Consider the following 16,952-nt stretch of genomic DNA (forward strand, 5'->3'; position numbering starts at 1 on the left):
ATTAACAAAACGGTGCCCTCAAGGTGGGCGAATCCCATCTTAGACCTCATTTTCCCAGCAAAGGGGAATTAACCACAGAATTAAAAACCCAGCGGTGCTTAGATGCAGCGAGCGACCGCAGCACGCTAACATTTCTTACCAGCCAACAGGACGGAGCTGGAGCCCCTAATCGATGCCTCTGGAGCGTTTTTCCCAAAAGGAAATCGATCGCTGTTCAGTTCAGCCGGAAGAAAAAAGGATGCAGAAAGATAATATTGGTGATTATTGTTTAAGCATTCCCCAAGGTGTTCAAAACGCTGCACTCAGAACAGTGGTATTAGTTAAAAAGAACCAGCCTGGATTAGAGGTGAAGTGAAACAAACAATATAAAAATATAACAAATAAACAGGGGAAAGCTAGTATATATTGAAATCTAGGAATTATGGAAAATTGGTAAAGGAAGCAAAGAACAAAAGGAGATGTGAATGACCAGCAAAACTAAAGGGATATTTATAGAAGAAATGCTTTAAAAGGAGGCAAACCAAAGGTTCCTGAGCACGGTATGAGTCCCTTACTGTGTGGAAATAGAAATAATAAGAGTGAGTAGTTAATGACAATACAAAAGGTAGATGCAGAATAAATATTTCTGTTCTATGGATTGAAAAAACCAGGCAGTATAGTCATAGGAAATGACAAAACCCTGCTCATTCCATGGTACTGCAGGTGGCTGTTAAAAAGCAAACACAAAACTTAGATGCTCTGGATCAGAAGGTCCAGACAATTCATATCCAAGAGTCTTACAAGACCTGATCAACAAAGGTCTTGGATCGCTGCTGTTCATTTGCAGTAAGTCTTGCAGGACCATGGAATTTGCAAAGAAATTGCATAAGTTAGTGAGGATACCAATATTTCAATGGGTAAAGAAGACTATTCTGGTAATTACGGGATTGTCAGCTGACATGATTCCTAGGAAAATGATGTAACAGCTGTTAGGGAGTTTGATTAACTTTAAGAATTAAAGGAGGAGAATATAATTGATACAAATCAACTCAGGGTTATGGCAATTAGATCTTGTCAAACTAATTTAATTGCTACCACATTTGAAAAAAAATCAGATTTAGTTAATATAAATAATAGCGCTGATCTAAGAAATTACTATAAAGCACGTGACGTGAAAGATGTACGCAACTCTCTACTAAGACTCTGAAACACTACGAAGACTGTAAGACCCACACATCTATTATAGACCCGCCAGCCAGGGAGAGTCCATAGCAACTGTGAACAGGGACTGTTCTCTGGGAAGAGAGTTTATGGAGACAAACCAGGGACCAGGGTTTGTCTCCAGGCTGTTTCGAGTGACAGTCCAGCAGCTCCATCTTGCTACGGTAGCAGAGAGGCCGCAGGGACGCAGTGAGGCTGGAAGCGCCTGCGTGGGGAACAGACCTGCGACAACCAGCTGGCAAAGAGATAACAAGAAGAGATGGACAGAAAGCGAAGCTGGACAAGTTGAACCTAGAAACAAGGCATGCATTTTTAACAGGAAAGGTTATTTCTTACCAGAACAACTCCCAGAGGACTGTGGTGGCTTCTTCAACAAGGGATTTTTAAAACCAGGAGAGGAGGTTTTCCTAGAAAATCTGTTTGAATCAAACTGGGATTTGCTATGGGAGGTCTTATGGACGTGCTGGATGTGTTAGACTGTCTCTGTTTGCATCTGCCTTGTCTTGGAGCTGAAGTCACCCTGCAGTAACAAAATCAACATATTCCCAAAGAGGTAATTGTACAGTCAGGCCACACTTGCCCAGAGAGAGCTGCTGATAATGGACATGCCATAAAATTTCTCTAAGGCCTCCACATCTTTGACCTTTAAAAACAGCCTCTTTATCCCCCTCCCCTTTCTGTCATATAATCTATTAACCCTTCCTGGCCGAGCAAAGCAACAGACACCCCTCCAGAGGGCCCCTACCAGAAACTCCATAATTTTTATGGCAGGGTGCTTCTGCAAGCTCCGTTCCCTCTGCACAGCTGTAAAACAACTATCCAACAGCAAAGCCACGTCCCAGCACCTCCTGGTAGAGACCAAAAATTACAGCAAACAGCAACAACTGTGTTTTATTCAGGAAAAGTATGGTTCCTCTTAAGATCCATGGCTAACGTGGTCAGCACCGTGACCAGAAATGTGCTGTTCCTCCAACACGTTTGTTCTAAATAAAACCTTACAGCTCAAAATAATGATATAACGGCCTCTCTCCTGCTGTTACTGCACATCCTGCAAATATGCATCATCTTGCTCGCTGGGACACCAGTGACACCACCACGCTGGCAGGGCCGGGTGTGACCGGTGGCCGAGGACAGGTCCCTCTCTTCGTGCGCCGGGCACACGGGCTTGCAGGGCGAACTGCTTTCCCGGACCCCCGTTGTTCTGCTTCCAGGAGGGCCTGAACTGGATGGGGAAGCAGTTAGGCTCCAGACTTCGGAAAGACTTTTACAGCATGGTAGTTATTTATAGAAGCCTGAAACAGAAGCAAGAGCCTAGAGAGCAGAAAGAAAGAGGACACGGCAGGGCTATAGCCAGGTCTGGCATGTCTCTGTACAGCATCGTGGCTTAACTGCAGGGCTTGCAGTACACACGCATGGGAAAGTTCCCTTTCGGGCCCCATGCGATGTTGCCACACAGCTTCTCATTGCTCTTTTCACCCCCTGCACCCCCACCGCCGTGAAATGGGCTCAGTATTTCCCCCACAGGCAGCGGTGACTGGCAGCAGCTAGCGAAGGCGGATCTGACCTGCTGCAGAGCCTCCCCGCTGCTGAATGGGGCAACACCTGCCCCCAGGCAAGATGCATGTGGCAGCTGGAGGTAAAGGAGAATGTTTCTCATCTGGTTTTCATTTCCACTGCAGGGGAAAGCTGTCAACAGCACTGGAGATTGGGAGTCCTAGGGAGACCAAACTAGAATTTAATGGTAGGGAAGAAATCAGTCGGCTTCTAAGGCCCCTACGCCTTGGGCTGGGCTTTTCCCAGCCGTCTCCAACACCATCAGCATCTTTGCCCTGCTCTTTCTCTGGGGTAGGGTGAAGGTGCATGGAGCGGCGGACCCAGCACAGCACCCTTTCTGGGAATATGAAGCACCTTGTCCACAGGAGAGCAACCTCCCCGGCCAGGCACCCAGCACCAGCCAGCTGAGCGCGGGGCCGGGACCTGGGACCGGGGCCACTCCTTTTAGCTCACCTGTGGTACAGCAGTTCCTCCAAAGCTGGCTTTGGCTCCGCTGGTCTCCTCTACTAACGTCCTCAACGGCAGGGCCAGTCCGAAGTGGTCTCCAGATGGATGCCTGTCCCTGCTCTGTGCAAATACCTCGAAGCCTGGAGGGGCTGCACCCAGGCAGATGAGATCTCACCGGTGGCTGCTCAGGCACAGATGCACAGCAGCCTGCCTGCGCACCCTCTGCCTGGGTGCAGTACAGAGAGCAGCTCCCTGCCTCCACAGGAGTGGGGCCAGAGAAATGAAAAGGAAGGATGCAAGAGGCAGGATCCGGTATTCAAGAAAAAGTCTTTATTGTACATGTTGGCTTCTATTGCTTGTATCCCCTCCCCAACCCCATGTAGTGCAAAAAATTCAGAGAAACAGAGTTCCACATAAATAAGTCAGATAACTTACAGAGAAATCAAAATGACGACGGTTTGACATGGAGTAGACCGGGTCTGCCTACGAGTAAGGCCAAGCAAACCTCTGCCCTCACATCGGGGCGAGGGGTCCTGCCTAGCCTTGCCGTCTCACTGCAGACTGACACCGGGGTCCCTGGGCAAAACACATCAACACACACAGCCTGGAGCCACCCACTCGGGGATGCTCCTCCGCTGGGAAAAGCTCACATGGGAAATCACACAAATAACATTTTGGGTGAGACACCACTAACTAAAACTGGCAGAAAAGCCACACAGAGTTGACAGTTCTCCTCCCCTCAGATAGGGTACTACGCACAGACAGACAGACAGAGACGCACATCCCCTCCGAGGCCTCCAGCTCAGCAAGGGATGCGCAGCACCAGAAGCAATTCCACCCCGGGATCTCCCAGGGCAGATGCTGACACCTCGTGTCCACACAGTGCGGGTCGGGGTGCTCCGGACCCCCGCAAGCTGCTGGGGAACTATTTTGCCCTTTCCTTCCTTCTTTCTCCTTTACAGGAAAGCAGTGAGCACCTGCATAGTTAGTACATCAGAGACACAAAAGGCTCCCTCCTCCCCAGGATTCTGCAGAACAGGCTCAGTGGTGATATTGCTGCCTGTTTCCCTGATCCTCAAGAGGCAGGACAGCATTGCACGCCATTTGTGGTGTAAATTGCTAAAGATTACAACTGGGGCCAAGGGCACATGGCACAAAAATTCTCCTCAGCCTGCTACACTGCTCGCTTCCCCTCTGGTTTTGCCTGCCTGCCGCCCCCCCCAAGGCAGCAGCCCCCCCCTTCACACTACAGCAGCCACAACCGGACCAGAAGCCGAGCCACTGCTGGAACGACTCATTCCTCGTTTGAAATCAGCTGTTTCTCCCTTCAGCAGTTCCTCTCTGGCCCTGCACTGTCCTTCCTTGTCATACAGTGTTCCCTTCAGCAGGCTGGCTGGGCTCCGCTGTCCTTACGCCATTCCTCACACAGAGGCCTCGGCATGGCGGGCCAAGGCCCCGCACCACCACCTTTCACTTCTGACGTGGCCGCGGGGCTTTTAGGCTGATCCTCCTTCAAAGAGGACCCTAGAGCCAGGGGCACCTTGAATGTGCTGGTCGATGGGAGTCCAGCAGAAGACTAAAATCCTGATGTTGCTTATAGGAATGGGAAGAAAAGGATTGAGACCTCGCTCACGCATAGGCACACGCACGCACACGCACACAACAGAGCAGACTTCACCGATTTCATCGTTATTTCGAACAAAGCAGATTCACGAACAAAGCAGATTCACGAGACCTACTTAGGGCAGCCCTACTGCCACGCTGACCAAGAGGCAACCTGCACGAGCAGAGCCTGGACATTTGCAGGGTCCTCTGCAACACAGAGGAATGGGAGAGCTGCCGAGCTGTGACAGGCTGGGGCAGAGGCTTGGCAAGTGAGAGGGGAATGAAAAGCAAATTTAGAGTCTGTTCTAAAAGCCAAAAAGGCCTCCTCAGCCTGAGAAGCCCAGACTGTCCTTGGGGAGAAGCTGGGGGGAGAAGCAGCCCAGATTTTCAGAAGCTACTGGTAATTTCAGGCGTCCAACATTAGGCACTGTAAGTGGGCTTGTAAAACATGCAGGCACCTGTCCAGGAGAAATCAGATCACTGTAAAAATTGTCTTAAGTTGGGGAGTCCCTGTCTCATCTCAAACTCTCCTTTCACCCCAAAGAAAAGAGAAAGGAAGAAATCCCTAGCCACTTGAAAATTTAGGCCAACAAATACCATCACAAGTGAAATCTGAACTCTGTAAATGAGAAATGAGAAGGAGCAGGGGAAAAAGGATAAAGGAATTAGTTCAAAACAAACAGTTAGACCATATTTCCAATGCTACATTTGAACACTATTGAGGTACCAGTGGTTGAGTCATTCCTCTCTAATGTGGAGAACACCTGATAATACGTCTCAGTTCAAGGCTCATACACACACCCTACAGCATACGCATTGAAAACACCACCCAAGAGGTTCCATGGCACAAGTGGATCTAGGACAGGCCTGTGACTTACAGTACTAATTTATCCAACCTTTAGTTAATTAAAGTGGTTGCTTAATTGCCAGGGAGTCACTAATTGCAAATGGTCCCTTCCATGCTGTTTTCACTGTACATATGGTATCTCACACATGCACACACACCCACACATCTATAGAGAACGTCTTCCAGGACACAGTCATCATCTCATCAACAAACGAGAAAAGTAATTGCATCCCTTCTGCTGCAGATGGGATGGGGAATACCAGGATAGTGTAAAAAATAAAGGGATATGAAGTCATTAAAAAATAAAATATTAGCATTCACATAAAAAAAGGCAAAAAATTAACACCCAAAAAAGTAATGCCAGGCAATCCTCCTCATTTAGAAGGCTGGACTGTTCTTGTTTAAGAACCGATACCTTTCCATAAAACCATGGAATCTGCTTTGCAGAGAGGGGAACAGCAAACAGGCTGATCCGTTCCCAGCCAAACTGTGAACCAGGACCACGTGCAGAGAGCAGGCACTGCACAGTCACTTGAACCTGGGACAGCAATGGCATGGATGCAAACAAGGTCATTCAACCCATCTGCCCGGCTGGGGACTCCCCAGAGCAATGGTCAGCTGGGATCTTAGTGAATGAGGTGGGGCCAGCTGAGTATGGAAACACTGGAGGGTTCAGGATGCTGCATCCAGTTTTGTCTTCAAATCTCACCTCCTCCAGGCTCTGTCCCTTAGCTGGGCTTCTTTTGTTTGTGGATTTTAAGGCATCAATTAGACACCATTGAGAACCATACAGTGGCCTCAGAGTCTTTAACAGTGCACAATAGGCTTGGTAAAGAGTTTGGCTACAGTGACATTCAGAAGAATGGTTGCACATTCAGCCGTGTCCTTGGGAGGAGTGCTGTCCACCTCTGCCACCCCACAGGACTCCTGGAAGCCTCCAAGGCTGGCTCTGCTCGTATGTGTGGCACCGGCTGGATCACGTGAATCCAAGAAGCAGCAATGGTTTAAAGTTTTCCCTCCCCAAAGAAAAGATACACCCTTTGGGTGAGTGGTGAGATGAGTCTGAACGGAGCAGAGAGCACCCCCTCTCCTCGCCCTCTAGAAGGAGGGTGCTCATCCAAGAAAGCACATTTCTAACTGCTGCGGTCGTGCTGATCCGATGTGTGCACCGAGAGTGGGGATGGCTCCGGGGGTTCACAGGAGTGCTGGGGAGGCTGGAGCCACCAGCCGGTACCTTCGTTCTCCTCCTACAGCGACCGGCTGCCCCGCGGGGCGGGCCACGCTGGCCTAGCGTTCCGCCAGGCACCCCTGTCCCCTTGAGGTAAGGTAGGTCCTGATTCTTTGTCAAAGGCTCGTCGAAGACACCGACAGGGTGGGCGAGGAGGGGGGCGGGAAGTTGAGGAGTTCCAGCACAGCCACCCCGACGCTGCTCCGGCGTGTGAACATCCTACAGCGACCGGCTGCCCCGCGGGGCGGGCCACGCTGGCCTAGCGTTCCGCCAGGCACCCCTGTCCCCTTGAGGTAAGGTAGGTCCTGATTCTTTGTCAAAGGCTCGTCGAAGACACCGACAGGGTGGGCGAGGAGGGGGGCGGGAAGTTGAGGAGTTCCAGCACAGCCACCCCGACGCTGCTCCGGCGTGTGAACATGCATGAGGCCGCTACCCACTTGTTGGTACGGGGGTTGTACTTCTCGATGGAGTTTAGGCTGGAGCTCCCATCGTTGCCACCCACTGCGTACAGCCACCCATCCATGGCCACCAGGTCGTGGGTGCTCCTGGAACGACCATGCAAAGACCACAGGGATGTGAGGCTCAAACACGGCGTATGTGGGGTGTAGGGGAGCTCAGCACCTCAGATGAACAGGCCAGAGCTCTGTCACCCCACAAAAAGGAGTGCCCAGCCTCACAAATGCCCAGTGAAAATGAACTACTGGGGCTCAAACAGTCAGTCAGTGGCAGAGTGCAGTACAGAGCCTCAGATCTTCCCCTTCACTCTGATACCCTCCTCCCACTGGAGAAGTGCCACCTCTAAATAACAGGCCCTAGGAGCCTAAAATCCTTGGACTTCCAAACCTTAAATCCTCCTGCAGCCCAGCAACACCTCCTAGGTGGCCTCAGCCAGCCATACCACCTGGTTCTTTATGGCCACACAGACTGCTGAGAATAAATCTCTCCGCAGAAACGCCTGCTGCAGAACGTCCCTGCTCTGCCCTCCTGGCACACAGGCACCAGTCCCTCACAGCGCAGCGGGGAGCGTGGGGTGCCTTTACGCAAGCAGCACAGAGCCAGCCAACTGCAGCGTTAGCCAGGCCCTGGGGCATGGTCTGCATTTTACGGTTTGCAGTGCCAAGCAAGGCAAGGCTCTCTGTGAGATGGGATCCCCGTTCCTGACTGCTGCAGCTGAGGCTCCCCTGCAGCTCGGGAGCGTGGCAGGGGCAGAGCTCCTTACCTACGGATGTTCATGGGCGCCACGCTCTCCCATGTGTTGGTTTTGGGGTTGTAGCGCTCAACAGAGTTAAGGCAGCTGGTCCCATCGTTGCCACCAGCCACATAGAGCATCCCCTCCAGCACGGCCACTCCTGCACTGCTCCGGCGGCTTAGCATATTGGCAATGGGCGTCCAGGTGTTGATCTGGGAAGAGGCAATGTTTGTTTGTGAGCTAGATGTGCAAGTCATCTTCAGTGTACCCCTGCCAACCCAGTGCTGCGATATTAGTCCTGCTCTAACCACACAGCTCCTGACATAACGGTCCTCCCCCAAAAAGACTTTAGGGGGGACCCTAGTTCTTTCCTTTGACTCTCCCAGAGGAAGAGCTGCAGGCCCCAGGACAGACCTCTGCTGACTGGCTCAGGAAAGCACAGCCACAGCTGGCAGGAGTCCTGCCATCCCAGGGGCCTGAGCACAGAGATCTCTGTGCCAGGCCACCAGTCACGTCACAGCTGAATCCCAGCCCAGTCATGGGGGTTGAGCTGTATCTATTTCAAATCTGTACCAGTCACAACTGTGGCTTTACAGCTCATGAAAAACCTCCAGGACCTTCTCTTTGATCTTTTTGCAGTGATTTAGCTCTAACAGAGCTGTGAGACCCCAAGCCCAACACATGTCCCCAGCTTGCCACAATCCCTGCTAACCACTCTGGATGTGCATGCAGCAAGGACCTCAGCTGGAAGCTGGAAATAGCTCAGGGCATGAACAAGAACTGTTCTTCCTAGATAACTTGAGCTGGCCTACAGACAATGGGGAGAGAGAGTGTTCTGGTGGTTGAAAATCTCGAAGAGATATCTTGGAGCCTGCATGGATGAGCTGTGGCTCATTTTGCTCTGGATTGCACCCCTGGATACTCTGCCCCCGCAGAAGAGCTGGGGAAGGGGCTGATACCCACTCCATCTCATAGTCACGCATGGTGGCTTAACTCTCCCAGGAGGCAGGCAGGTCTGTGCTGCACAGGCTCATGTGGGTACGCCTTCTGCTCCACTGCTGCTGCAATGCTTTGCTAGGAAGTGGTCACATCTTAAGCTATGGCAGCGGTTTGCTAAGAGACCACGCATAGCTGATCTCTCACTGTCTGCTAAGTTCTCTAGCAACTTGTGTGGCCTTCAGCTTTCTGCAGGGCCCTTTCAGGCACCCATCAGAAGGGGAGAAGGAAAAGGGTTACCAGCCATGCTCTCTCTTGTATTTACCTGGGGCTCATACTTTTCTACTGTGGCTAAGTGGGATGAGCTGTCATATCCCCCAACGGCATAGAGGTTGCCTTCTGCAAAGACAGTCACGCACAGACAGGAGTTAGCTAAAGAGCATGGCCCCAGTCCCAGCACAGCCTCCCACAACTCTTGCCCAGGGTGCCCATATAGGCTCCCATATAGTAGCCGCAGTGCCTCCCGCTCCCCAGGCAGCCAAGCTCCTCTCAGCAGGGCTCCCCCAGCTCCCCCTCCCCTTGCAGCATGGAGCATTGTGAAATATTCATCAGGCAATTTCTCTGCCACACTGCAAGCTTCCCAAAGAGCTCGTTCGCCTGCCGCTTCTTGACCTCCTCATTATGGGAGCTGCAAGTGCTCCCCGCCAGAGCAAGGGGTTATTTTTAGCAGCGGAGGCTGGAGCAGGGGAACTCCAATAAAGGCCGTGGCAGGCAGAGAGTATGAGCTGGTGATGGAGGGGATGGAACCTCTGAGTCAGCACTGAGAGCTGAAACCAGAGAACAGGGCAGGAGAGAGGCACCACAGGGACACCGCACAGCAGTTCCTGGGACGATGGGGAGCAGCATGCTACCCTGGCATTCTCAGGGAGGTCCAGCACCCGCTAGGGTGGGGAGTGGTACCTGCATTAACCCCATAGCTGCACTAAACAATGAAGTGGCCAGTTCTCACACTGCATTCTCCTTAAGGACAGAACTCATTCAATACAGTTAGGAGACGTCACAGCATTGCACCTAATGTTGTGACACCCCTGGTAGAGACAGTTTTGACCCTGCACTACTACTTGGATCATCAGTAAAAGGACTGTCCTGCTTTCATAATGAAGAAGTAATAAGGTTGTCTCTTCCTTTCCAGGGATAGGTGATCATCCGCAGCCAGCCCTCTTGCTCCAAAGTAGAAGGGGCACAAAGGAACTGAGGAACAAGTTGTGGGTCCTCTCAGGAGTTGCCTCCAGAATGTGATGAAACCCAACTACTAAGGAGATTGAGGAGGAGGGCAGAGGCAGGGAGCATGTCAGGACACGGCAGAGGAATGGCTGGGCTACCTGGACTCACAGCTAGGGAATCTAGGAAGAAGGGGCAGGAACTAGAACAGAAGAACATCAAAAGGAACCACCAGAAATGCAAGAGACAGTCTGCACAGAAGTCAGTCAGATCCCATGCCATCACCCACCTAGCGTTGCCACCCGGACGTAGCGTCTCCTGGTGCTCATGGCAGCGATGGATGTCCAGGTGCCTGTCAGAGGGTCGTACCGCTCTGCGCTGCAGCAGGCAGGGACACAGGAACATAAGGTGTGACACTGGCAAAACCCAGGTCAAAGCTCTTTGACACAGGCCCTCAGGGGCAGCTCCCAATGAAGCTTGGGAATAGACAGGGAAAATGAAGGGAAGAACTGACAAAGGCTATGTTCTGTTGTGGCACAGGGCTACAAAATGGTTTTTCCCCTGAAGAAACTTTGCCTGTGCCAAAGACACTGGAAGACAGAGCTGGATTGCAAGACATCTACTCTGGGGCCAGTCCATCTGTCAGGAGCAGGCCTTGTGGGCTCCCCAGGCACCCAACGCCAAGGACAGTGCATGCAGGAGCAGTGGAGGAGCCTGTAGCAAGGCAATCCCCTACCTGTTCAGGCATGAGGCCCCATCGTACCCCCCAGCAGCGTACAGAAGCCCGTGAAGCGCTGCTACACCCAGGCAGCTCCTCCTGGTGCCCATGGACACCTCAGGTTGCCAGGAATTGGTGACAGGATCATAAGACTCCACTGTGGCCAAATCAGAGGTCCCATCGTAGCTGTAGGGAGAAAAAGAGGAGAACATGTAAGAGCTGGGAAGCCCGGATTGCAGCTGAGGCTGTGGGCTGGTCCTACACTCCAGAATTGACCAAGAGCCTTGGGTCCCTGCCACCACCCCTCCCCTCTCCCTCCTGCCCAGCTTCCTCAAGACAGAGTGCCCTAAAGCACTTGCTGAAAGTGCAGAGCCGTTAGCTGAGCTCTCCTGGTGCTCTGCAAAGAAAGCAGGTCTCAGAGGGCCCACACACACTAGGGCCGAGGTGGGCTAGGGAGTTAGCAGGCTCTTAACAGCCTGCAGCGTAGGGCAAATGGGAGGAAACAGCGCAAGTCCAGGACGTAGCCATCACCAAACAGAAAGCTAGCAAACTCACTGCTCGGAACTACGGAAGTAGTTTTCAGCTGCTACTCCTGCAGTTAGTAACCCAGAGATACTGGATTGCTTCATCCGGAGGCTGGCCCTGGGAGGCTCAGCTGGCCATCTCTGGTCCCAGAGCAGCTCTGTGCCGCTCTCCCCATCGGCTCTGTTCAGAGGCTGCTGAAGGCATCCCTGCCAGCTCCCTGCGCACGGCTCCCGAGCCCTCCTTACCCGCCCACAGCATACAGCTTGTTCCCAATGGCAGCAACGCCCACTCTGGCCCTGCGAGTCGACATGGAGGCCACCATGTGCCACCGATCCGTCCGCGTGTCATAGGCCTCGCAGTCCCCATGGATGGCGAACAGGCTCCCCCCACCTGCGCACGGGATGGCAAACAGAGCAAACAACAGTCCGAGGCCCTGGGAAGGGGTTTGCACGTATGTGAGCGCGTGGCAGGGCCTTACCCACAGCAAAGAGCACAGTGCTGGCCCCCTCGCAGCGCCGCGGCCTCGTCCTGCTGTTGCTAAGGACCCCTCTCTGCTCCGGCATGAGGTGGTACTTGAGGGCTTCGATCAGCAGGTCCTTGCATTCCGAGTGATGCCGCACCAGCAGCTCCGTGTCCACGTTGCTCATGAGGAAGTCCCGGCTCAGCAGGGGCAGCCGCCCGCACTTCATAAGCTGAAGGGACAGGAGGTGCACCCCGTCAGCAGGGCGGGAAGGGTTCGTCCCAGTGCTGCCCCGATATCTCCCCTACAAACCCCGGGGACCCTGGCAAGGCTGACTTCACCTGGAGATGTCATCCCGCTCGCTTGGCAGGACAGGCACCCGGTGACTAAGGGCACCAAAGCACATGCAGCAATTCAGCCTTAACGTCTCTGCAGAGCCAGGAGCCCTCAGCCTGGCCGTGACACGTCCCACAGCCACCCCAGATCCCCACCCTGCCCTCTGCCTATACCCACATCTTCTTCCAGCACCCATCCTACAAGCAACAATCCTCGCTGCAGAGCCCAGCATGTCCCACGTTGCCTGCATTGCCCACAGGAGGGATGTTTGGGTGCACAAAACCAGCAAAGGTGGAGACAGAACAAGCCCTGGGGTAGGTGGAAACGCAGGAGAAACCCTCAGACAGAGTATTCCTCATCCTGTCCCATCTCAGTCCCAGCCTTCGGGAGAACACCTAGGGATGCTTCCTCCCACTGCCTGCCTAGAAGCATGACAGCAGCAAGATGAGAGGAAGCCAGGGCTGCTGGAGGCACCGACAGCCACCGCTGCAGTGCGAGGCTGCACCCGTGAGAGGGTGCCCATGCTGTGCCACGCGCTGGCAGCCCCGCAGGAAAGGGCTTAACCATGTCTTCTCCGGTTGCACCTTTGGCAGGCAGGAGGCTAGCAGATCCATGCTCCAAGATGCAGATGCAGAGAGACAAAAGCATGAGTTAAAAGAAGTCCCTGCTCAAATTTGCCTGAGCTTTTTGTCTGAGGATGCATGTGAAAGGCTGCAGGCAGGGCTGACCTCTCCTGCTGCTCACACCCTCCCCAAAGTTCCGCGTGCCCAAGCTGCCAGGGGTCAGACAGGGCATCCCCCTTGGATTTGTCTATAGCTTGGACTTCACTCTGGAAGACTGAACTTTCTCGGCAACACCCTCATCTATACCTGGACCTATGCCTCTGGCCACCCTGCAGCTTCCTTCAGCCATATATCCACCCAGACCAGGCACTCAGAGCTGGTGGGTAGAACCAGGTCACCTTCCCCAGCAGACTCACCCTGGGGACATGCTGTCTTCTGCTGTCCACATCATGTTTGACCCAGCTGAGCACAGCCCGGTACACCTCCTCCTCTGATGGCACATTGAGGCTGTCACTAGAAATGAGGTCCAGTACCTGCAGAGCGGGGTGGAAAGGTGGTATGGTTTGGGAAGAAAGGACACATTCACACACCCAGGTAACTGGCCCAGCAGAAAAGCACTGCCAGAGGTAGAGCCGCTGCCTCCTGTAGATGCTGGTGGTTGAGGGTGTACAGCTACTCTCTCTCACTGGACGTAGAAGGATCCAAAGAGCAACCGGGTCCCCCAAACCAGGCAGGTGCAGCTGTGCCTCCCCTCTCCCTGCAGCACTGGTGTGGAGACAGTTCTGCCCTCGATCATCCTCCTTGGCTCATTACCCCTCTTTCTGTGTCTGAGGCTGCTGCAATGCCTGACACTTCCAATCAACATTAGTGAGATCAGGCAGACGACTCTGCTTGCAAGCATCCCTTCAATATTTCATGGGACAGAGCCAGGTGCCCTGGCTGTACCCAGCACGCTCGCTTCACCTGCCAAGGACGACGGAGCTGGAGCAAGTGGAGATATGTACCCTCCTCTTGCTGCCACACGCCCCACTGCTCTGAGAATGGGTGAAGGGAAGCATCTGTATGCTGGTGAGGGACCATATAGGGTCGGGTGATGCAGAGCAAGGACTGGGAATGCCTGCTGGCCAGCGCAGAGCACAGCACCCTGCAGGCAGTGATGAGCCAGGGGCCATACTGGCACCACATGAAAAGCAGCAGGAAACATTAGCTGAGCTCTGAATTAAACATCACAGCTATGTGACCAGGGCAGCCAGGACTTACTGCTTGGCCTGTGCTCCCAGAGAGAAGGCAGCGTGCTCAGAGCTCAAGCACCAGCAACAGCAATTATCCTCCGTGCTACCCTCCCATCCCTATTTCACATGGGATTAAGCTCGCTCTCCGACAGCACTGTTCTCGTGTATTCTCTCTCCATTGAACAGAAAGGACCAAAGCACAGAATCTGGGTACATCCCCTGCCAGACCCTGTCCCTCCAGGGCAGGTTCCTTGGGCTCTTGACATGCACACCGTGCCTTCCAGGACAGAGCACGAAAAGCCTTGCCACAGCCACACCTTCACACTCCCATCAGGACCTCACCTGTTTAAGAGGCAGCAACATGAACTCCTCCGTCTTGGACACCTCCACGAAGTGTTGGAGGACATACTTGTGCGCAGACTTGAGGAGGTCGCTGCAGGAGTGCGTGTCAGCAAAACCCCGGATCCCTAGGCAGTTGGATGGGTCGAGCTGGCTGAGTAGGAACTTGCAGCAAGCATCCCGCACACCATTGAGCTGAAGCAGGCTGGCAGCAGGAAGAAGTGTCTGGCAGTGGAAAAGAATGGGGGAAAAGAGAGTTTCCAGGGCAAGGAAACCATTTTCACCCTTGTCTCATTGCAAGTCAATAACAGAGCAGGCTTGCTGAGCACCTTCAGGCACGCAAGCACAGAGAGGACAAAGCATTCTTTGTTTCCAACAGGACTAAGCTAAAGAAGAGCTGAGAAGGACACCCATAACTCCCCACAGGGCCAGGAAATGGCAGGAGAATGGCAGATGCTCAGGACTAGACCTGGCCACTGCACGATACTTTTAGGAGCCATTCCCAGCCGCAGCAGTCGCAGCAGCCGCACCTCTGGGCGCAGGGGAGCAGATGAACTCCCTGACCACTGCTAGATGCAAGTGCCATCACAGAACAGCTGAAAGTGCTGAGCAGAGGGAGGGAGGAGCCCCCAGGAGGTAAGTCTCATACAGAACAGTTTTGAGGAGAAGAGAGATTTGGGGGGAAGCTCCTACCTGCACATTCCCCTCGCCCACCACAATCTCAGCCGTGTAAGCATATTGCACCAGCTGCTCCAGGGCCTGTGGGTCAATGTCGTGCAGCGTCACGTGGGTCTGGCGGCTCTCACTCATCTCATCTGGGGCAACACAGATACTAGACATGAACAAAGTCCCACAGCAGGATTGTTTCCCCACAGGAAGACTTGACCATGCATGGAACGAGCCGCATCCACCTCCACAGCCCAGCATCACAGCCCAGAAAGGTCTCCTGCCCACCTCTTAGCAAGGAGAAGCAGCAGTATATTCTAGGTAATGGGGTCCATGTCTGCAGGATGGTCATCAAGGTACCTGTGCATGGGGTTATGGGCAAAGGGCTTCATGGAAGGAAGCCAAATCATAGAATAGTTTGGACTGGAAGGGGCCTTTAAAGATCATCTAGTCCAACCCCCCTGCCATGGGCAGGGCCATCTTCAACTAGATCAGGATGCCCAAAGCCCTGTCCAACCTGACCTTGAATGTTTCCAGGGATGGGGCATCTATCACCTCTCTGGGCAACCTGTGCCAGTATTTCACCATCCTCATTGTAAAAAATTTGGAAAATGAGGAACATTACTGCACTTGCTCACAGAGATGTTATACAGGCATCATATTTCCATAGGGTAGGGCAGTGAGAATAGGGAGCAGGACAGAAAGGGGAGGAGGTTGCAGGGAAGAGGTGGTTTGAAGAGCAAGGAGACCCTGGCCATGGGGAAGAGAGGACACTACTTGCTTGTGAACATGGCGTGGAAGTACGGGCTGCAGGACGCCAGCACCACCTTGTGGGCCTTGATCTCCTTGGTGCCCACATGGAGCACAATGTCGCAGAGCAGCCCACGCTGACGCATGCGGTTCATGCACACGAAGGCGTCGTGATAGTGCCGCTTGGAATTGTGAGAGATGCTGTGGCCATCGCGGTTGAGGAGCTGCACACCCCCTTCCATGGCTGCAGGTGGTAGATGGTGGGCTTTCCCTTCTCAGCAGCACTGGCATGGGGGAAAACCAAACCATTACTCAGGCAAGAATAGCTCTAGTCCCAGACAATTCCCGTAGCCCCCAAGTATGCCTGCCAAAGACCCTGCACAAGAACAGCTCCTGTCCAACCAGCCCCTGCCAGGGAAACATCATCCTGCTCATAAACCACCGATGGGGAGAAGACAGTCCCTGGAAGAACACAAGAAATGCAAAGCAATGCTGAGACTCTGTTCTGTGACACTGCTTCCCAGCTGTGTTCATCTCTGGATCAATATCCTCCTCACCTGCCTTCAGAAGGGTACTGCTCTACAACATATGCGCTCACACTGGTTTTCCTTGAAGTTGCACCATCTCCAAATCCACCTAACAAGGTGCATTTCCATGCAATATCAGCAGAAGCATTGATCTTAGAAGTCTCACCAGGGCACGCCAGCCCTGCATTGATCAAACACAGCTTAAATAGACCACTAGAGACAGCGAACATGACAACCCTGATTAGCCTAAACAGAAAACAACCGGTGAATCCCATATCCTAAAAGGCAAGAGTGATGTTATGGACCACAGCTCTTCGAGTGGTGGCTGTTCCCTTCCAGCCTCCAGAAGACGCTAGGAGATTTGTAATGCACGCACCTGCCTTCAAAAGTTAAGCTCAGAGAGCTGCTGCCTTTCCCGAGCCCACACAATTCAGGAGGATAAGGCAGAGGGCAAAGGCAATTGCAGCACAGAGCTCTACAGCCCCAGTACAGAATCCTGCAGACCTGGGATTCGACTCTTCCTGACATTTTATATTTCAGGCCTCTTTTCGGACAGAGGCTGGGGATTCCCAGGTGGTCAGCTAGGGAACAGGATCCTGATCTCCACTT

At 53.1% G+C, this 16,952-nt stretch overlaps 1 protein-coding gene across 1 annotated transcript; it reads right to left on the reverse strand.

Moving 5' to 3' along the window:
- Window positions 1-7,197: 7,197 nt before the first annotated feature.
- Window positions 7,198-16,083, reverse strand: KLHL17 (kelch-like family member 17). The gene is made up of 11 exons (XM_009572259.1): window positions 15,848-16,083; window positions 15,094-15,215; window positions 14,404-14,625; window positions 13,246-13,362; window positions 11,949-12,162; window positions 11,716-11,860; window positions 10,964-11,131; window positions 10,517-10,605; window positions 9,332-9,405; window positions 8,101-8,282; window positions 7,198-7,426 (listed from the first exon to the last, which is right to left on the reverse strand). The coding sequence occupies exons 1-11, from the start codon at window positions 16,056-16,058 to the stop codon at window positions 7,198-7,200; spliced, it is 1,773 nt and encodes a 590-aa protein (XP_009570554.1). The 5' UTR covers window positions 16,059-16,083.
- Between the last annotated feature and the right edge of the window lie 869 nt (window positions 16,084-16,952).

This window comes from Fulmarus glacialis, unplaced genomic scaffold (genome assembly GCF_000690835.1).
Source record: "Fulmarus glacialis isolate BGI_N327 unplaced genomic scaffold, ASM69083v1 scaffold39532, whole genome shotgun sequence".
Taxonomy (NCBI): domain Eukaryota; kingdom Metazoa; phylum Chordata; class Aves; order Procellariiformes; family Procellariidae; genus Fulmarus; species Fulmarus glacialis.